Source organism: Dama dama, chromosome X, assembly GCF_033118175.1.
Source record: "Dama dama isolate Ldn47 chromosome X, ASM3311817v1, whole genome shotgun sequence".
NCBI classification, from domain to species: Eukaryota; Metazoa; Chordata; class Mammalia; order Artiodactyla; family Cervidae; genus Dama; species Dama dama.
This window is the reverse complement of record NC_083714.1, coordinates 132,185,484-132,207,958: the sequence shown is the minus strand read 5'-3', so window position 1 is coordinate 132,207,958 and position 22,475 is coordinate 132,185,484. Positions and strand designations below refer to the sequence as shown.

The window sequence follows — 22,475 nt, the reverse complement described above, 5'->3', positions numbered from 1 at the left end:
TAAATCCATGGCTGATTCATGTCAATGTATGGCCAAAATCACTACAATATTGTAAAGTAATTAGCCTCCAACTAATAAAAATAAATGGGAAAAAAAATAAAGCCTAAGCAATATTAAAAAAAAAAAAAACAAAAGCAAAATAAAGACAAAAAACTTGGGATTACATCTGTGGCATGAATCACAGAAAACAGATGACTGATATTTTAAGTGATCTTACAGTCAATAAGAAAACACTCTAAGGAGAAAAAAAATGGACAAGTCAGGAGTAGGCTACTCACAAAAGATCTCCCAGTGGTCAAAAAGTAGGGGAATGGGTGTTCAGCTTAATAATCATCAAAGAAATAGAAATAAAACAATGGGATGCTTTTTATTCCTCTGAAATTGCAGATTTGAATAAAATGAGTTTGCCCAAGGTTATGGAAGGGTCTGCTTTTGGAGAGCAGTTTGATCTGTGTCAAAATTTTTTAAGTGTAATTGTTTTTATTACCCTCTCTGTTAGGCATGATGTAAACGGTAGACAAGGATTATCTCTTGGAATCCTCAGAATCACCCTTTTAGGTACCTTTTAAGTAAATAACATGGTTATTTCCATATTAATGATGTAGAAATTGAAGTGTTGGAGGAATAACCCAAACTTCTTCAAGATTCCTTATATAGTATAATGGAGCCCGAACATCAGACACACCTGATATGTCCCCAGAGTGTGAACCAACCATGCTTGTCTAACAGTTTATCCCCTAGATATTTGTGTATCTAAGACCGAATATGTTTATCACCGTATTTTGTAAGAGCAGAAACCTTTCAAAACAATTGAAATGCCCAACAGTCTACTCTATGGAATACAATGCAGGTATTAAAAATCATATTGAACAGAAAATATTCATGGGAAAATGTTTGTAATACTATTAAGTGAAAGGGGCAGATTTCAAAACCATGTTTATAATAAAAATATAGTTTTTAAAGACAGAGAAGTTCTTTTGCTGAAGGAGAAGTCAGCAAAAACAAGACAGGGAACTGACTGTGGCTCAGGTAATTTTCTCAGTCAGCGCCAAAGAATTGATGCTTTTGAACTGTGGTGTTGGAGAAGACTCTTGAGAGTCCCTTGGACAGCAAGGAGATCAAACCAGTCCATCCTAAAGGAAATCAGTCCTGAATATTCATTGGAAGGACTGATTCTGAAGCTGAAACTCCAATACTTTGGCCACCTGATGTGAAGAACTGACTCACTGGAAAAGACCCTGATGCTGGGAAAGATTGAAGGTGGGAGAAGGAGGGGACAACAGAGGATGAGATGGTTGAATGGCATCACCAACTTCAATGGACATGAGTTTGGGTAAACTCTGGGAGTTGATGACGGACAGGGAAGCCTGGCGTGCCGCAGTCCATGGGGTCGCAAAGACTCAGACACGACTGGACGACTGAACTGAACTGACTGATGTTCCAAATGCCTTTCTTTTTTGCATTAAACCTCAATTTTAATATATTTATGTCATTTTGATAGTGCTTTTCTCACCAATGTACTAGACAAACTGATGAAATAGAAAAAAATGAAGGGCATGGTGCTCCCACACCAATAAGGCACTTTTATTATGCTGCCTTTAATGATCAACTCTCATATAACTTGATAGTAGTAAAATGAAACTGACTTAAGAGTGGGTGGGGACTTCCTGTATCACTCACATAAGTACTTGAAACCTTGCAATAACACTTTGGCAGAAGGACTGGGAATTGTAACAAGAATTCCCACATTGGGCTTCCAGCCCTTAAGGATGAATCAGCTGCTGACTCCTTCACTGTCCCTCTGACTTTCCTGGCACTTTGCCAGGTTCCCTAGTTCTTTCCCATGGTAAAGAGTTTGGGAAGATAATGTTTCAATTTTTTAATCTGGTGTTTCCTATTCTCTTTAGATTGATGTGCTTAGTTTAAAAAAAAGCTGGTGTTTTTATTTTTATTGTGATGGAAATGGAGAAGTGAACCATCAGTGTTTATATTACTTTTAGCTTACAGAACATTGGATTTGAAAGTTTAGATTTTAGTACAGAGTGAACATCCAGGTCTCTTGGTGCCCAAGTGTGTATTTGTCATTGTTTCTATGAACAGGTTCCTGGCATTAATTTACCTGTCAACCAACTGACCTATTTCTTCGCTGCAGTCCTCATTAGCGGTGTTGTACATGAAATTGGACATGGAATAGCAGCTATTAGGTAATGATATTTCCCTCTTTCTCTATATATATACGGGATGCAAAAAAAGAATTTCATTTAGAAGGACTTATTACTAAAATCTGGGACTTCCCAGGTGGTGCTAATGGTAAAGAACCCACTTGCCAATGCAGGAGAAATAATAGACGCGGGTTTGATCCCTGGGTTGGGAAGATCCTCTGGAGTAGGAAAAGGCAACCCACTCCAGTATTCTTGCCTGGAGAATTCCATGGACAGAGGAGCCTGACGTGCTACAGTCCATGGGGTCGCAAAGAGTCAGGCATGACTGAAGCAACTTATCACACACACATTACTAAAATCTGCTACATTTGATACTTTTTCTTTCTGTGACTACTGCCCAGTGCATATCCACCATTATTACTTTAAGCTACCTTCTCTTTTGTAGACATTAATATATTGATGAATATGCTTAGTTAATTGTGCACGTCTATAATCTGGGTCTTTCTATCCTTTGTCCTTTGCCAGCATGGTTATATCCTCATGGTGCATCACTATTTTCATCCAGTCCCGAAACCTAATCTTTATATTCATCATTGGATCAGAATGATAACCACTGCAGTCAAATCCCATCCACCTGCCTTCTTAGTACTTACTTTGGCTCATCATCTGAAATACTTTCCTGCTTCTACTCATGGCCTCTGCTGCCAACAGCAAGAACACTGAAAGCTCTGGGTCTGTTGACAAATATCATAGCCTGTCTAGAAAACCGAGTGGGAAAAGATAAGGGAGGATGAGGCCGGAAACTTGCTTCAAGTATCATGCCCTGTTTCTGTCTTGACTCTCCAAGTGTATCACTGTAATTATACCTGAGCATTTTAAAGTCTCCCTAATGTGTGAAATCATGATAGGGGAGAGGGTGAGTCACAACTCCCCTTTATTCCCAATAATGAACACACATACTGATGGGAATATGTTTCATCCTTTGGGTGTGTGGACCACATAAAAAGTTTTAAAGGAGAAGATTTAATCATTTCTTATTACTTTCCAGTTGCTTATGAAAAGAGTCTGTTGACTCTCATCTTGACAGAGAGTCTTGACCCTCATCTTGACAGAGCATATACTGTTACACAGGTGTGCCATGTAGTGGTTTAAATGGGTGGCTAGTATTTTTTTTCTCTCTTTCATCTTTGCTTCCTCTTCTTTAGCTCTGTAGATTTTAGGGTTTTACATAGAAAAACATTGTTATTAACAGTTTAATAATTCATAATATGTTTGTGAAATAGTATGGGTAATTTTTTATAAAATCCCAGTTGCTGAGAAAAAGTGAATTTTACAGTCATGTTAAGATATTTAATGCTAGGTGACAGCACAAAATATTTAGATGATGCTTTTTCAGAGTAGCTGTGTGGTCTTATGAGGCTTTTAAATGTAATTCCATTTTTAGAGAATGACTTGATAAAAAAATAGTTCTCTTGAGGACAATCTGAGCATTATGTATTTTAAAATGTACTTAACATTAATTCAGCAAGAATACATTTAGATAAAATGCCATCTTTATAATAGCTAAGACAAATATAAATATTTAAATTATTTATTAATACTTGAATTCTATTTTCTACCATCTCCTTCCCTGAAAATAATTCGGACTAAACCATAAAAATGTTTTTTTTCAGTTTCTCATAGAAATACTATTGCTTTGTATTTGTGACTAATTTTAAGTTATTTGCTCAGCATATTGGTTTCTAAAAATTTTGAAGTTATAAGTCTATTTCAGAATGCCCTGTTTTACAAAACATAATTTCACTGATAACTAAATCTGTATGCTATTATAAAATTATGATATACATGTATATCATATATAATTCTTTGACTGCCCAGAGAGACTTGTATTTTAAACAAGAATTTGAATTACATTGGGGAGTTTTATGATAACATGCATTATTAATTTGAAAAATGTGATACTAGTAGTAAATTCCTTTTTCTTATGTGATTTCTTAGGGAACAAGTTCGATTTAATGGCTTTGGGATTTTTCTCTTCATTATTTATCCTGGAGCATTTGTTGATCTGTTCACCACTCATTTGCAACTTATATCACCAGTCCAGCAGCTAAGGATATTTTGTGCAGGTAAAAGATTTAAATTTCTTTATATATCTGTGTGTTATTAGTGGTTTTATGGAAAGTACTCACATCACAAATGAAAACATCTCACTTTCTGGTTGATAAACTCAGATTATAAGACTTTTAGTTTGAAGTAGTAGAACAAAATAATTTATATTCCAGTTTTTTTCCCCATTTTTTTTAACATGAATTATTTTTAAAAGATTGAAAGTAAAATGAGCAGAACATACCATGAAAATATGGCTAAAGCATTGAATCAGACATGTTCAGTTCAGTTCAGTCGCTCAGTCATGCCTAACTCTTTGTGACCCCATGAACCGCAGCACGCTAGGCCTCCCTGTCCATCACCAACTCCCGGAGTCCACCCAAACCCATGTCCATTGAGTCTGTGATGCCATCCAACCATCTCATCCGAAGTAGACATGGGAAATCACTAAATAATCATAAGGAGTATAATCCATGATGAAAATGTAATCATGAGTCTTACTGAATAAAGTAACAAATCATCAAAACAAAAACAGAAAAAAGTACCAGGAAAACACAAATGTAATAAAGAGGTTTGTCTCTCAACAAATGGCAGTTATGTATGAAAAAGTCTTATCGTTGAAGCTCTGATTACTAAGATAAAAGTCAATAGTTATGTCAGTTTATTTTCAAGTGCCCAGGAAACTAATAAAAATTGGCCTGTTAAATTCAAAATCATAATTGCAGTATTTTTTAAAATGCTAATGAAGTAATGTGTAAAGTTTTGCTAAAATGAAAAGTCACTACCTTAGGCAATTATGAAATAAGAAATGAAAGTAAATCAGTTAAGCAATCAACTAAAGAAATGAGAAAAGAACTATGAAATAGGTAAGAATTGATGTAATTAGTATAGATAGATAGATACAGTCTGTCTTTGCGACCCCATGGACTGTAGCCTGCCAGGCTCCTCTGCCATGGAATTCTCCAGGCAAGAATACTGCATCAGTTCAGTTCAGTCGCTCAGTTGTGTCCAATTCTTTGTGACCCCAAGGACTGCAGCACGCCAGGCTTTCCTGCCCATCACCAACTCCCGGAGCCTGCTTAAACTCATGTCCATCAAGTCAGTGATGCCATCCAACCATCTCATCCTCTGTCATCCCCTTCTCCTCCTGCCTTCAATCTTTCCCAGTATCAAGGTCTTTTCCAATAAGTCAGTTCTTCACATGAGGTTGCCAAAGTATTGGAGTTTCAGTTTCAGCAGCAGTCCTTCCAATGAATATTCAGTACTGATTTTCTTTAGGATGAACTGGTTTAATCTCCTTGCAATTCAAGGAGCAAGCATCTTTTATTTTTTAAATTTGTAATTTTTTTTCATTTATTTTTATTAGTTGGAGGCTAATTACTTTACAATATTAGTAGTACAGCCGCTATGGAGGACAGTGTGGAGATTTCTTAAAAAACTGGAAATAGAACTGCCATATGACCCAGCAATCCCACTTCTGGGCATACACACCGAGGAAACCAGATCTGAAAGAGACATGTGCACCCCAATGTTCATCACAGCACTGTTTATAATAGCCAGGACATGGAAGCAACCTAGATGCCCATCAGCAGACAAATGGATAAGGAAGCTGTGGTACATATACACCATGGAATATTACTCAGCCATTAAAAAGAATTCATTTGAATCAGTTCTAATGAGATGGATGAAACTGGAGCCCATTATACAGAGTGAAGTAAGCCAGAAAGATAAAGACCATTACAGTATACTAACACATATATATGGAATTTAGAAAGATGGTAATGATAACCCTATATGCAAGCATCTTTTAATTTCATGGCTGCAGTCACCATCTGCAGTGATTTTGGAGCCCAGGAAAATTAAGTCTGTCACTGTTTGAATTGTTTCCCCATCTATTTGCCATGAAGTGATGGGATCAAGGGATTCTCAAGAGTCTTCTCCAACACCACAGTTCAAAAGCATCAATTCTTCGGCGCTCAGCTTTCTTTATAGTCCAACTCTCACATCCATACATGACTACTGGAAAAACCATAGCTTTGACCAGATGGACCTTTGTCAGCAAAATTATGTCTCTGTTTTTTAATATGCTGTCTAATTTGGTCATAGCTTTTCTCTTCCAGTGAGTCAGTTCTTCCCCTCAGGTGGCCAAAGTATTGGAGCTTCAGCATCAGTCCTTCCAATGAATATTCAGGACCGGTTTTCTTAAGGATGGACTGGTTGGATCTCCTTGCTGTCCTAGGGACTCTCAAGAGTCTTCTCCAACACCACAGTTCAAAAGCATCCATTCTTCCGTGCTCAGCTTTCTTTATGGTCCAACTCTCACATCCATACATGACTACTGGAAAAACCATAGCTTTGACCAGATGGACCTTTCTCTGCTAAGAATAGTGCCATGGGTAGCCATTCCCTTCTCCTGGGGATCTTCCCAACCCAGGGATCAAACCTGGGTCTCCTGCATTGCAGGCAGATTCTTTACCATCTGAGCCACTAGGGAAGCCCCATAATCAGTATGAAAATACACAAAAAGTGTAATAAATTAGAAAAAAAACTTTTAATTCAAGAGTTCTTGGAAGAACAAAAAAAGATTAAGCAGTGGAGAAAACATTTATAGACAGAATTAGCAGTCAGATTGGGGAATGACAACTGATACAGAGAAATTTTAAACAATTATAAAAGTGTTCTTTGTTCATCTCTGCAAAAATTTTTCACAAACCTGGAAAATTATTTTTTAATAGCCTAAATTAACCCCAGCAGAGATAGAAAAAAATTATAAATAGGATATTTACCACAGAAGAAATTAAGGAAGTTGAAGAATGGTCCTGAAAGTTCAATATGTAGAATTATTTCAAATCTTGAAGAAAAGATTTTTCTTTTTAATTCCAATTTAGCATAAACTTTCCAGATTACATATAGAAGAAAACCAAGAATTTTTTTAAAGTCTGTGTACTAACACTGCTGTATCCTGTAAAGCACACAGAAAAATTCTATAGACAATTGGTGTATCTAAACAACACAAAGATGGCTTAACATTAGGAAGTGTTATATGTGAATGTGGTAAACACTGATTACCCTTAAGGGAAAAATAGCACCTTAGCAGATATTGAAATGGGTATTTAATAAAATTCAATATCCATTAATGCTTAAAAAACAAAAATCTTTAGTAACAGTGGAAATAGTTGAATATTTACTAATGGTATAAAACTTAGAAGCATTTCTGTTAAAGCACTGGTCCCTAACCTTTTGGGAACCAGGAACCAGTTTTGTGGAAGACAAAAACCAGGGGTTGAGCGGTGGATATGGTTCAAATGGTAATGCAAGTGATGAACCAGTGCTAGTTTATGGCCCAGCACCTTGTATTAAAGGAAAAGACAGGCATTCCCACTATCACTGATACTGTTAAATGGCCTATAAATGTGGGTCAGTGCAATTAAATAAAAAAAGCATAAATATTAGAAAAGGATAGGTCTTGTCCTCCTCCCCCCCACCCCCGCCATACTCATACAGGTGGTGGTGGGGTAGAAGGGGAGTGACAATTAAAATCAGTGACAATGAAACAGAAAAAGTTATGCAGAGCCTGGTTGCTATATTCAAAAGAAACACTAGCTTAGCATGCTAAGCAGCGCGGGTGTCGGGGCGGGAGGGATGGCGCATGTGCGAGCATACAACTGTGGGCACGTACTGGACTATGGGCACGTACAACTGTGGGGCGCCTCAGCTTAGAAGCGCATGTGCAAGGTGCCCAAAAGCGCATGCGTGCTGCCCACCCGGGAGCACTTGGCGCCTCTTCCGCATCGTGCTCCGCGACCGCGAACGCCTTCGTGCAAGGCTCGCGGTTTTCTCCTTTCGGCTTTTTTTTCCCGCGGCCTTTTGGTCACCTATCCGCTGAAGAGCCCTCAGCCATGGACTGCCAGGAGTCATTCTACACCACAGACGACCTGGAGTTGTATCCCGAGATTGTGGGGCTGCAGCAAGTCCAGGTGGAGCCCGTCACTGAGGAGATCCCCTATGAGGAGACCCCCACTGAGGAGACAGTCTCTGTGGAGACTGTGGGGATGGAGGCGACCAAGGAATACGAGGATGTCACCGGCAATTGGTTCCACGGTGGCCACCACTATCCACCTCTGATTGCGCTGCAGCCTCTTTTTACAAGCAGCCCAACCCAAGGGAACCACAACCAAGAAATGATCATGGTACAGACGCAGGAGGAGGTGGTGACCAGCTCCGAGCCCGAAAGCCTTCAGGCCAGCGACCAGATTGTCATCCCAGGCCTCGACGTCGACTTCTTCCAGCAGACCTTGGCTTCTCTGTCAGGCTCCACATCTTCCTCAGCCTGCAACGGCACCCGGAAGCCCAGCGGCCATGGCAAGAAACCCGACGGTAAGAACGGTTACCCGGGCGGTGAGGCGATGGCGGGAAGCAGCTCTGAGGCAGGCCAAAAGAAGTGGGATCAGAAGCATGTGCAGATCCAAACCCTAGAGGGTCAGTTCTCTGTCACAATGTGGTCCGCAGCCAATAAGAAAGACCCTGAGACTGGACAGACTGAGAACTCAGTTCCTGATTATTCAGAGTACTTGACGGGTAAGAAGCTGCCCCCTGGGGGAATTCCTGGCATTGATCTCTCAGATCCCAAACAACTGGCCGAATTTACTAAAATGAGACCTAAAAAACCCAAAGATGATGTGCCGAGAACAGTAGCTTGCCCTAACACAGGCTGCTTGAAGATGTTCAGGGATAACGCCGCTTTGAGAAAACATATGCACACCCATGGCCCTAGAGTTCACGTCTGTGCGGAATGTGGCAAAGCTTTTGTTGAGGGCTCAAAATTGAAGCGCCATCAACTGGTGCATACTGGAGAGAAGCCGTTTCAGTGCACCTTTGAAGGCTGCGGAAAACGCTTTTCCCTAGATTTCAACCTGCGCACACACGTGCGAATCCATACCGGAGATAGGCCCTACGTGTGCCCTTTCGATTCTTGTAATAGAAGGTTTGCTCAGTCAACTAACCTGAAATCTCATATCTTAACACATGTTAAGAATAAAAATAGCCAGTAAAAAGAAGGGAAGACTCTTCTCAGGCTCAGAAAGCATCTTCCAGTTGTGTAATTGAAAATGAATATGCCTCTCTTTCGTATAAGAAACCTTCTAGAAAAGAATTTTATAACTGACTCCAGTATATCTAAGGGTTAAGTTTTGATAGATTTAGTAAAAAGAAAATTAAAAGGTTAAAAAAAAAAGACCAAAAAAAAGACAAAGAAAAAAAGACAAAAAAAAGTAGTTCTTCATATAACATTGTTAATAAGTTTTGTCTTGTTCTATAGTTTCGTCTTGTTCTGGAATACCATTTGAAAAATATGATTTTGTAATGCTTGTTCATGAATCTCACATCAAAAGACTGTTCTTTAAAAAAAAAAAAAGACTGTTCTTTATCCAACTGTGATAAAAATGGGACTTTTCACATTCCTTTAAAAATGAAGTTTTGCCTATTTCAATTTTTGAAGTTCTGTATTTTCTAAATGTTCATGTTTATACTTTTAAGAATATGTTTAGTAGTTCTAAAAAAAAAAGAATATGCTTAGTAGTTCTGTGTATGGTTTTTCTGAAAGTAGATAACTTTGCTTGCAGGTTTTCTTTAAAAGAGTGAACAGTTACATGTATATATAACGTTTTACTGTTTAGAAAAACTTATATAGGTTTTGTTTGCTGTCTTAATTTTGGTTGTATTCTTTGACGTTAATACATTTTACATAACTGTTTTAACTGCATTGAATTAGTGGTTTTGAACAGTAGATAAGTTGTAGTAGTCGATTTAAACCTGTTTTAGTCTTTTTGCTTCTCCCCCAACCCCAAATGCTGCCAGGTGCTGTTGTTTAGTCCTTTCTTTGCCTGTTCACTTAGGGAGTGGTGCTCAGCTGTGGAATATATTGTGTATGTATTGACTTTTAACATTTGGTATGTAAATCCTTTATAATAGACAAAGCAAAAAATAAAACACCTGTTCTAAAGAAAAAAACTTGTCTTTATAAATATTATAGCTAGAAAATAGAGAAAATGGGGAAGGTGCTAGTGGCATCTGGTGGGTGGGTAGAGGCCAAGGTTGCTGCTAAACATTTTACAATGCACAGGTCATTCCCCCACAACAGAGAATTATCTGGCCCAAAGTGCCAGTAGTGCTTGCTCCAGAGAAAGTAAAAATGGTAACAAAAATTCATTTGGTGCACTGAAAAGCAAATCATTAATGAACAAGAGGTTGTTTAAATAAAGGAAATAAAGGTACCCACATTGCAATTTAGCCATCACTGGCCAGTCTGAAATCTAGCAGGGTGGTCTGGTACCAGCTGCATCCCTGATAAGAGATAGGAGGCTCCCCAGAGGGTCAAAGAATCAGTGCTTCTGTGTGCCCCTCTGAGTGTTGCTTGGATGAGAAGAGCCAGGGTTGTATGGTGGGGTCATCCTGATAAAGAAGAGGTAGGGTGCAACATTTAGGCAGTTCTGTTGGACTGTACCATTGTGAGTAGTTGAGGAGAAAGCTGAATATAGCACATGGTAGTGGTAGCCAATCTAATCAGTGGGGATGGATTTTGTGAAATTGTTGTGGGACTAGCAACAGGGTGTGGGGTGGTGGGAGGGGTGGAATAGCTGTTATTCCTAAATTAGTTTCACTAGAGTAAATTCCAGTGGGTCAAAGAATCAGAGGGTTTTTTTTTTTTTTTTTGGTCTTAATTTTGTTTTTTAAATGATGCTATGAAAGCAATACAAGAGAACACAGATCTTCTACAATCTTGAACTGGGAAAAATTTAATACAAAGGAGCCATTTGACCACACCAAAATTTAAAATATATGCATAAGCAAAACCATATAGCCAAACAAACTGGAGGAAATGATCAAAATACCTCATATAGAAGACCAGATTCCTCAATGTATGTATTACAAATAATAATACATATAAATTAGTTTTTAAAAAATTCAAAAAATGCAAACTGACAATGGATAAAAGTAAGCAATTCTCAGACAAAAATATAACCACTTAATAACCATGAAAAATGTACAAACTCATTCATATTTAAAGAAATAGAAATCAAGACAAAGATTTTACTTTTCACCTGGCAGATGGCAGTCTAAAATTATGATAGCGCCCAGGCTGGCGATAGGCGGAGGAGTGAGAACGCTGGCCGGGCCGTAGGCTTGTAGAGCCATGAACCCGGCAGGGTCGGGCACTCGCCGGCGGGCGCGAGTGTCCCGCCTCCTCTGCTTCAGCGCGACCCACCGCCTCCGCATCTAATCTCTTAGTCATGAAGAAAACTTGAAATTATTTGGGAAGTGCAACAACCCAAATGGCCATGGGCACAATTATAAAGTTGTGGTGACAGTACATGGAGAGATTGATCCTGTTACAGGAATGGTTATGAATTTTACTGACCTCAAGGAGTATATGGAGGAGGCGATTATGAAGCCCCTTGATCATAAGAATCTGGATCTAGATGTGCCATATTTTGCAGACATTGTAAGCACAACAGAAAATGTAGCCGTATATATCTGGGAAAACCTCCAGAAATTTCTTCCTGTGGGAGTTCTTTATAAAGTAAAAGTATATGAAACCGACAGTAATATTGTAGTCTATAAAGGAGAATAACTCTTAGAGATTAATTTCCATCCATATTTGAAGATCTTTATCCCCTTGAACAATTAAGAAATGATCACCTAGCTGTTGTACTTCCATATTGTGTTCTGGAATCATTGTGAGTGAGTCCTGTTCTAGACTCATATCTAATTTAAAACCAAGTTTGTAATGTATTCTGAGTATCATTTAAAGAGTCATTCATCCCCTGCACAAGGATGATACGCAAATTCGTGAAGCATTCCATATTTTAAAAAAATAAATAAAGAGTCGTTCGTCTATAGATTAAAATCACTTCAGCAAAAAATAAAATAAAATAAAATTATGATAGCATCCAGTGTTGTTTAGAGGGTGGGGAAACATGACAATTATAAGAATATAATGCAGACTTGGAGGTTAACTTTAATTCGTATATTTTTGACCCAACAATTCCATTTTTGTATAATTGTCCATACCCTCAGAGATGTGATCTTAATCAGATGCATAACATCATGAGCAAAGCTGTTGCAACACTATGAAAAAGTTAAGACAGCCTAAGTGATCATTAGTAGGGAACCTTATTAATAAGTCAATATGTTTTTTAAAAAATAGATTACTCTGTAGTGGATATAAGAAATAGGTTAGATATGAATGTGCAGATAAGGGAAAAGTCAAAAGTATATAAATGAAAAAGCAAAATACAGTTTCAGATAAATAGCTTGATACTGTTGGTGTTTTTAAAAGATCTTTCTGTGTATAAAACAGGATTGTTTACCCAGTTATGTCTTGGACTAGAGGAACATCTTGCAATGTCATGGTACATGAAATATATATTATTAGCTAGAAATCTGGCTGCTGTAATACCTAAAAATAACAGTGACTTAAACACTCATAAAACATTAGAAATGTAAGTAGGTCAGTGCTGATAATGGTAATTCTATGATCTGGAGGACTGAAGTGCTTTCTGTCTTAGCTTTACGATTTCCAGCATGCAGCTTCTATGTCGTAGACTCAAGTTTAGCTCCATTATAGCTACATTCCAGCCAGTAAGACAGTCCCCATCACCTCTGTTCACATCCTTTTGCTGAAGTACAGTCATATGGCCACAGTCCCCTTAGATCTGGGCGATGTCTTTAAGTTACATTTCTATCATTACAGGACACTGGTGCTGTCAGCCTCCTAGGGATGTTTGGAATGTGTGGGGTGGGGGACATTGGTTGGTTGTCTCGGTGACATATATATGATATATATCCTGTGTTGTAAGGGGCAAGACCTGCACACCTAAGAAACACATTGCTCAGAGAGCTGGTATTTCCTCCACCCTGCCCCATAAGAAAAACTGTACTAGAGAGGAAGGATTTGTATGGGAGGGGCTATTATCTGGTGGTATGCTAGTGAATGTTTAGCATATAGCCCTAGAGGAAAGGGTGGAGAGCTCTGATAAACCAGCATTTGCTCATGTCTATGGTATAAATACTCCCACTATGGCCAATTTGAAGGCACCAACTTGAGGTTCCTGGCGGAGGAATTGGTTAAAGAGGCCCAGTCAGCTGTGGCAACCTGGTAGGAGCAGGCTCCAGCACAACACTCAATTCACCTAACTATGGAGGAGATAGTTTATAGTCTTGATGTAAGATACATACCCCAGTTCAGCAAGAATCATAACTTTTATTTGGTAGCTCTGAAGTTCCTTTCAAAGATCACAAGTATGTTTAAGTGAATACATAACATTTTCTGAAAAATAAAGCTATGGTAAGTAGAAGATACTCTATTTACTATATACACATACACACCCATTTATGTATATAATAAATGTATATATATTGAGAGAGAATGTAGACTCTAATAGTGTTAAATCATATTAGCATGTGGTCTTCCTAGTGTTGTATTAACATAGTCATTTTAGATTTCATTATTTGAAATGAAAGAAGCCTGTAACTTAACATGTCTTCTGTACTAATAAATCGACCTATCTGCCTCACAGCTTCTTCTAGTGACTTTCCTAATATATCAGAATGCCTAGGTGTGATGAAATGCAACTACCCTTCCCCTGGTTGAACTTACTGTTTTTGTTCCCTCTTTTCAGGTATCTGGCATAATTTCATCCTTGCACTCCTGGGTATTTTAGCTCTTATTCTCCTTCCTGTAATTCTCTTGCCGTTTTACTACACTGGAGTTGGGGTGCTTATCACTGAAGTTGCTGAGGTAAATGATAAGATTGTCTAGGGTATTCCACCAGATTTTGTGAAGTAGAATTTTATGTCAGGAGCTTTTATTCAAATTCCTCTCATGTACAGAATGTTTAGTTTTTCCTAAAGAAATTACTGTAATCCTTTCAAATGGAAGAAATAGTTTTGTGAAACACACTGGCTCTTTTAAAATACTAAAAATTGTTTCTGTTCTGAGTTACAAGAATGATATCAAGATTTTCTACCTGTAATTTGTTGATAAAATGCATCGTTTACCTTTACTGTTTGTTTTATAATTGTGCTTTTGAGTCAAGTGTCTTTACTCCCAAGAAGTAAGAAAGATGAAACCTAAGCTAGCCAGCCAGGACATTTCATGGGAGTTTTAAGTTATTAATGTCTTCAACTCTGTCTTTCACTCCCTTAGACTACTGTGATGGTATCAAGTCTTCCCTTCACATTTTGGGAAGAGAAAAATTACCTTTGTGAGCAACTGACTCACATCGTGATACACTCACTGTGCTGACAATACTGTCTGCATATTTGGGACTGTGTTTAGATAAGGACTTGTCTTGTCATTTTCTCCCTTGGTGATATAGGAAAATGAAGGCATTCTGGTAACCACTTTCACAAAAAATTTTAATTAGCAGCTTGGGAAAAACTGTCATTTTAATCTTAACTGTTGGTGAGTGAGGTTTGTTTGTTTTTTCAGTTGCAAAAAATTCAAAATCTTAGTGAAATATGAAAAGTATAATTGTTGGGTTTTATTTTGTTATTTTTCTAGGACTATACATAATGAATTCAAAGCTGGATTATTTTTGCATTATTCGAAACTTTCTACTTAATTCAGTGTCTTTATTATTTGCTCAGATTAATCATAGCTTGTCTTCACACATTTTCTGATTTGGTTCTGCCCTCTTACCAAGGACTCACCTGCAATTGGACCCAGAGGCCTTTTTGTGGGAGACCTTGTCACCCATCTACAGGATTGTCCTGTTACCAATGTACAAGACTGGAATGAATGTCTGGATACCATCACCTATGAGCCCCAAATTGGTTACTGTATAAGTGCATCAACTTTGCAGCAGTTAAGCTTCCCAGTTAGAGGTATGTATATTTTCTCAGTATGATATAATTTAGGACTATAAGCAGCAGTCCTTGCCATTCGTTAATTCTTATATCATGTATATAGATTTATTTTGTTCTAACTTCCTTAAAACAAATCAGTAAAGTAGTAGGCCTAAACGAGTAAACATCCTTCTTGGTAATTTAAATAATAATATGTATGTTTTGTCTATTATATTTTGTTGTTGAACTTCTAATGAATTTCATCTTTGATTTTCAGGACTCTAGGATCTAATTCTTTCAGCATTTAGGTAACACTTGTGTTTAGTCAGCATTCAAGCTCAAACATAACCAATTAACTGAATTCCAGTAATTAAATACCCTTATGCTATGTGGATGGTGGCATGTCCAAAGCTATTTGGGATAGGGTTTTTTCGTGTGGCAGGTGTCCAGAGAAAATCATCTTGATGTCCAAAAATACTTCCTGAAGTCAGATCTGTTGTTCTGTGTAGTAGGCAACAGGGTGAAGCAAGTTTACTTTCAGAAGCTGCCAACTGTATTTTTAGCTCTTCCATCTCTGGAAAATCAGTCTCCCAACTCTTAATACAAAACCCTGGGGATTCAAATTATTGAAAGTGTTGGGAAGTGCAAATTATACTCACAGACTACATTTTTAAATCAAGAAATGCCTGGGTAGTTTTACACATCTACTGGGGTTAAGAAATATGATTAATTATTAAAAATAATTTTATTAAAGTTCCATGTGCAAAGTGGCAAAGTAGTAAGAACTGGTTTCAATTTTTTTTATATGTAATCTTCCAAGTATAACCTATTATTTAAGATTAGTTTTTATTTGTTTGGCGCACTGGGTCTTAGTTGTGGCACACAGTATCTTTAGTTGCCGCGTGCAAACTCAGTTGCAGCATGTGGGGTCTAGTTTCCCCACCAGAGATTGAACTCGGGACCCCTTCATTGGGAGCTTGGAGTCTTAGCCACTGAAACACCAAAGAAGTCCCTCTAACCCATTTTTAAGAGCTTTTTTTTATTGCAAAAGCTTTTCACACATAAATAAATGTCAAGAAAGTAGTATAAGGAATTCCCTGGAGGTCCAGTGGTTAGGGCTCCATACTTTCACTGCCGAGGATATGGATTCAATCCCTATTGGGGAAACTAAGATCCTGCATGTCATGCAGTGCGGCCAAAAAGAAAGAGGCAGAGTAATATAAATGAAACTTCATGCATCCTTCTCCCAGCTTCAGCAGTTATCAACACTTTGCCAATTTTTTCATCCACCCTGTCCACCTTTAAAGGAAATATTTGAAAGCACATTCCAGATATCCTGTGATTTCATTCATAAACCTCAGCATATCTTTAATAGATGATGACCTTTTAGACATGACCACAATACTGTTATCACACCTAACAAAATTAACAGTAATTCCTAATATCTAATTGGTATTCACTCTTCCCTGTTTTTTTTTTTTCTTTTTCACAGTTGGTTTCAGTTGGATAGTATGTCTTTTAGGTTGTAACAGTTCCCTCTTACACTTTTTTTTTAAATATCATTTGTTAAAGAAACTGAGTGATTTGTTTTGTCAGATTTATCATTAACATGTTCAAGTATCCCCCACATTTCCTATAGGTGGTAGTTAGGTCTAGAGACTTGATTAGATTCAGCATCCATTTTTGACAAGGGCAAAAATACGTAGGTAGCACTCAGTACTTCAAATTGCATCTCATGTTTTTTCCATGTATTGCATCTTTTCAAATGGGTATGTAATCCACAGTATCTTCTTCTGTAAGAGAAGAATCCATTATTTCATACTTAAGTCCTTTATCATTTTCCTCAAGTTTGTCTAAATTTGGTATAACTAGTATTGAATTACCAAAGCCAAAATGACATTGTTATCAAATAAATTTTCTCTCCAATAGAATCGTTTTATTTAGGATATCTGTGTTTCAATGTTGATAGTTAGTCTTTTTCCTGGCAGACAGTTGGAAGTGAAATTTTTCTTGAAATACTCCAGAATTCTTTCCTTATTAACTTTTTGAGTATTTCACTATTATGGATCCTATGCTACATTTTGGAGGTATTTACTTGAAAACCCAAAGCAGGTATTACTCTTACCACACTCCCACACTAATAAAAAAAATCAATCCAAAAATAATAATATATTTCATCTCCTTAGAAGTGACTGTATTAGGATACTTGTTGATTTTATATTGTGACTGTAGCTGATAAACCTGTACCTTCATTTAATCATTTTTTAATGGAGTGCCTATACTTAGCCAGATTGTAGAAATCTTAATGACTGTAAATATAACTTATAATATACTAGATTAATTTAAGTGACAGGCTTGACCACTGGAGCTAGGGACATTTAAGAAAGCTACAGATTGATATTGTTTTACATGTATCTAAGTTCATTTGTTACCGTACATTATAATTGAGAGCATAGATATAGCCATATATGGTAATGTAACATAACCTATAATCCAAAAGTAATTGATACTCAATTTAGAATAAAATTAGGTATGCACAATTAAAATTTTAAGAATTTATACCATTTCAAAACAGTGAAGCCACTTTGAAAAGATCTGACCCTGAAAGGGCCCATAAGCTGTCCCAGCCAACCATTTCTGGTCTTATTTCATACCCTGACTTTCCTAGGTGTATTATTAGATTTTTAAAGCTATTCCCTAAGATATTAAGCATACTAAATGTTCTCCTTTAAATGTTAACAGGTGGATTTCTGGCAAATTTTTTAAGATGTGGTTAATCTACATGAAATGACCATTCATTTTATGAAATTATTGGGACCTTCTGTTTTTCCTCTGTCGATGCTTTCCTTTTTTATTAACCTGCTAACCTAGGAGTGGCATCAACAGAGCCAAGGCTGTTTTTTTTTCACCTCTGCCCTTGGTGCATGGAGTAAGCCTAATGAGCTTGTCCCATACACTCCTTGGGGATTGAATAGCCTTTCCAGGAAGCCCCAGAAAGGACACTGGGTGAGGGCTTGGAGACCTTTGTACCTCGAATACATCTCTTGTTCCATTCTGAGTCAGAACAGAACAAATTTTTCCCCTATTCATATTCAAACCTCTGCTTAATTTAGGATTGCCGTGTATCCATATGCCATTAGTTCCATTTGAATGGAACTAAAAGTTACAGACAAGAACTAGTTTGGTTCTTCTGGGGGACATATTTTTGGTCTCACAGCATGGCATGTTAGTTCCCCAAGCAGGAATTGTACCTGCACCCTCTGCAGAGGGTCTTAACTCTGCACAGAGTCTTAACCACTGGACCACCAGGGAAGTCCCTTTGAACTATGTTGTAACAAGTAGCTTGCATTCTCTTTCTTTAGTTTGAGGGGGCACTGTTCATATATGCCTAAAGCTAAGTTCCTTTTTTCTTTTTTGTAAGTGTTGTCTTGAGTAAGAAAGGCTACTAAGTCCAGCATTTGAGCTGCGTTTTTAAAAAGCATGAGATTGAATACTAAAGGCAACTACTACCTAAAGTTAATCTATGAGCCCAGACTCCTGCAGCCCCTTTGAATAACCTATATTCCTGTTCAGAGGAGGTAAGGGTATGTACCTGTAACTGCCTGGCAAAAGGAGTGTTGCCCCGTCTTATGCATCTTTAACTGAAGTGAGAAAAGACCATTCCTGACCTGGTTTAAGATGATGTAAGGAAAACTCTGGAAATCTTTTCCATACAGTTTGAGTACTTAGATTGATATTTTTATGCCCAAATCTCTCATGTTCAGAGAAAAAATGTATGTTCTCCCATTGTGAGTATCAAAGTAGGGTCAAGGTTTCTTTGCTCTTATCCATTGAAAAGAGAGAGAGAGAGTGTGTGTGTGTGTTTATAATTTTTTAAACTGTTTTTTACTAGGTGGTGCTGGTATAAATTCTACTATAAAACTAAGAATAAATAGGTTTGCCTGCCTATATTGGAACTCTAGTTACAGTTAAATATTTATTAAACTAGGGTAAAAAAATTGTTCAGTTCATTTTAGTGATGTAGAAAGTAGTGAAGACTGTGAACTATAGACTGGAAAAATTTCTCCCTCCCAACCTTATTCTAAAATAACCTCTGGTTTAGACCATCCTTTGACGACTAGACTATATCTACAAGTATCTTAGGGTACATTCAAAATATACAGGTTCTCCCTGTAGTGGAATTATGAAACTAATCTGGTCTTAATTTTCCTAGTTGTTTCCCCATCTGGGGAGATTTAAAGGACAATTCTAATCTCCTAGAGTTAAATTGAAGCCAAGAAAACTTCTGGGACTTCCCATTGCATTCTTTTTTTTTTTGGCTCCATGGCTTATGGAATCTTAGTTCCCCAATCAGGGATCGAACCTGAGCCACCTGCAGTGGAAGCATGGAATCTTAACCACTGGACCACCAAGGAAGTCCCCCCACTGCAGTCTTGAATGTGCCTTCCAGTGTAGAATTGGATCAGTCTTTCATGTTGATGTGTGTGTCCATACTCAGTGGTGTCCGACTCTTTGTGACCCCATGGAGTATAACCTGCCAGGCTCTTCTATCCATGGGAGTTCCCTGACAAGAATACTGGAATGGGTTGCCATTTTCTTCTCCAGGGGATCTTCCCAGCCCAGGGATCGAACCCATGTCTCCTGCTTGGCAAGCAGATTCTTTACCACTAAAGCCATCTGGGAAGCCCCTCATATTGATAGCAGTATAGCAATGTGAAAATTACCTTTGGCATCCCTGTCTTATAGGTTAAGAATTGAATCACAGAAATGAAGTCACTTGTCCTTTAATGTGACCCAGTAGAAAAGATTGTAAAATAAAGTATATTTTTAAACATATATTTTTAAAATTGATAAACAGAAATGTAACAGTTTACTTCTCACATGGCAACAAAATATTAAACTCTTTAAATGGAAAATTCCATATGTCAGGAGGTACTTCATCTTGTCAGGGCAACCACAGCCATTGATTTCTGTTTTGATTGGATTAATCACTATAAGAAGAAGCCATAACCCAGAGGTCACATATTAGTGATACCATAGAGGCCAAATCCAGCCTTGGTAAATGTGTATGATTTGACTTCCCTGGCAGCCCAGTGGTTAAGACTCCACACTACCACTGCAGGGGGCATGGGTTCAATCCCTGGCCAGGGAACTAAGACCCCACATGCCTTGAATCCCAGCCAAGAAAGAAAAAAATTTCCCACAAGAGTTGAAACTTTGTCCACACTACCACTGCAGGGGGCATGGGTTCAATCCCTGGCCAGGGAACTAAGACCCCACATGCCTTGAATCCCAGCCAAAAAAGAAAAAAATTTCCCACGAGAGTTGAAACTTTGTCCACACTACCACTGCAGGGGGCATGGGTTCAATCCCTGGCCAGGGAACTAAGACCCCACATGCCTTGAATCCCAGCCAAGAAAGAAAAAAATTTCCCACAAGAGTTGAAACTTTGTCCACACTACCACTGCAGGGGGCATGGGTTCAATCCCTGGTCAGGGAACTAAGACCCCACATGCCTTGAATCCCAGCCAAAAAAGAAAAAAATTTCCCACGAGAGTTGAAACTTTGTCCACACTACCACTGCAGGGGGCATGGGTTCAATCCCTGGCCAGGGAACTAAGACCCCACATGCCTTGAATCCCAGCCAAAAAAAGAAAAAAATTTCCCATGAGAGTCGAGACTTTGTATCTCTCTTGAAATAAAATGGATCATCTCTTGACTCTCAGTCCCAAGTCAAGTGGCCTGGCTGCTTACCCTACTTAGAACAGGGTATGTGTTCCCTAATTCATCACAGTCCCCACCATTTCCAATTTTTTCCATATAGTATCCACTTCATATATTTGATACTTGCTTGGCCCCTTTAAGCTTTTTATTAGACATGCCATATCAACAGTGATATCAGTTGACTTTCAATTCTCTATTGCTTACACTCCTCCATGAAAAGCTAAGTATCAAGCATCAGAGGTAAATTTTTAAAAATCATTACTGATATATAAAGGCAAGTAGCATAGAACATCATCTATGTATTCAATGCATGTTGAGCTATCCACCTTACATAAAATGCTGAGAAACCTTTCCTTCGTAGACCTTACAGTCTAATCAAAGAAATAGACCATGTCCACATTACAGTACAAGGTTAAATATAAGGAATGATGAGAGATATTGGGAGTTGTGAGAGTTGATGGTAGTTGGTCTTGACTGAAAAGATGAGGACAGTTTTCATAGCAGCAACTCTTAGCGGTAGCAGCACTGTTGCTGGTCCTCAACAGTGAGTTTAATTTCAAGAGACTGTTGTAAATCAGTCTTGGCACCACAGATCAGGGAACTGCTAATGATTTGGTTCAGCAAGAGAAGAGTATGAGATAAGGTGATTAAAAAAAAGTAGAAATCTTTGTTTTAGGCTATGAAGTTTAGACTTTATTTGGAAGCAATGCAGGGTCTTTGAAAATTTAAATTATTAAATAGAAGAGCTACATTCTCAGAATTTTACATTGGAAGGTTAATCTGAAGCATTTGGTGTCTAGGACAAGTTTACATATGAAGTAGGTGGTAAAATAGATGCATTAAGATTCTCTTCAAATGGGTCAACTGAGAAAGAATTGAAGTCTACCCTTTAGTGGGAATAGATAAAGAGAAAAATAATGAGGTAAATATTGGTATGATTTGGCAACTGATTAGAGAGCATACTGAGGTCTTTTGCCTGGATTGATTTCTTTTTTTAATTCTAAACACCTTTTTACCTTAGAGTTTACCATTAGGGCTGATGAGTGATTATAGGCACGAGTTTGTGCCATTAGATGCTCATAGTTTGCTTTCATATTTTAAATATTACTCATCACCCAGAATTTAAATACCCATTCAGTTATGGTAAGAAAACAAAGCAAAACCACCCATAGAGCCAGCCATTGCAGAGGAGGAATTGGTGCATCTGTTAGTTTACTTCACCTGTGTTTTGCTCTTCGTGTTGGCAACAATTCGTGTTTTAGGAGATCCAATCTAATCAAATAATCTAGAAAAGAAAGATTTAAAAACAAAAAATCTTTGCCTGAAATAAGAATCCTTGTAAAGTCAGATTGCATATCAGCAACCATTTTCATGCTAGTACTCCTAAAGACACTCTTGTTAATAGGAAAGCTTTTTGTAGTATTGGAAATCAGGGATAACATTACTCTCTTTCTTCAGCATATCTGAGTATGGTCATATGTATATAAAATTCTAAATTTAATTGGTCCTCATGGTTATTTAGTTGCTATGTCATGTCTGACTCTTTGTGACCCCATGGACTGTAGGACACCAGGCTTCTCTGTCCATGGGATTCTCCAGGCAAGAATACTGAAGTGGGTTGCCATTTTCTTCTCC

At 37.8% G+C, this 22,475-nt stretch overlaps 1 protein-coding gene and 1 pseudogene across 2 annotated transcripts in view; both read left to right on the top strand.

Moving 5' to 3' along the window:
- The window catches only part of MBTPS2 (membrane bound transcription factor peptidase, site 2), a 52,055-nt gene that overhangs the window by 14,286 nt on the left and 15,294 nt on the right, over positions 1-22,475 (top strand). Inside the window, exons 4-7 of one of the 2 annotated variants that reach the window (XM_061136873.1) lie at positions 2,101-2,204; positions 4,161-4,288; positions 13,949-14,067; positions 14,975-15,155. In XM_061136873.1, the coding sequence (XP_060992856.1) occupies positions 2,101-2,204; positions 4,161-4,288; positions 13,949-14,067; positions 14,975-15,155 (532 nt within the window). Of the gene's footprint in view, positions 1-2,100; positions 2,205-4,160; positions 4,289-8,156; positions 10,270-13,948; positions 14,068-14,974; positions 15,156-22,475 lie in introns of those variants that run through there. The other variant, XM_061136872.1, reaches the window with a different exon arrangement.
- LOC133052518 (6-pyruvoyl tetrahydrobiopterin synthase-like) lies at positions 11,236-11,950 on the top strand (annotated as a pseudogene).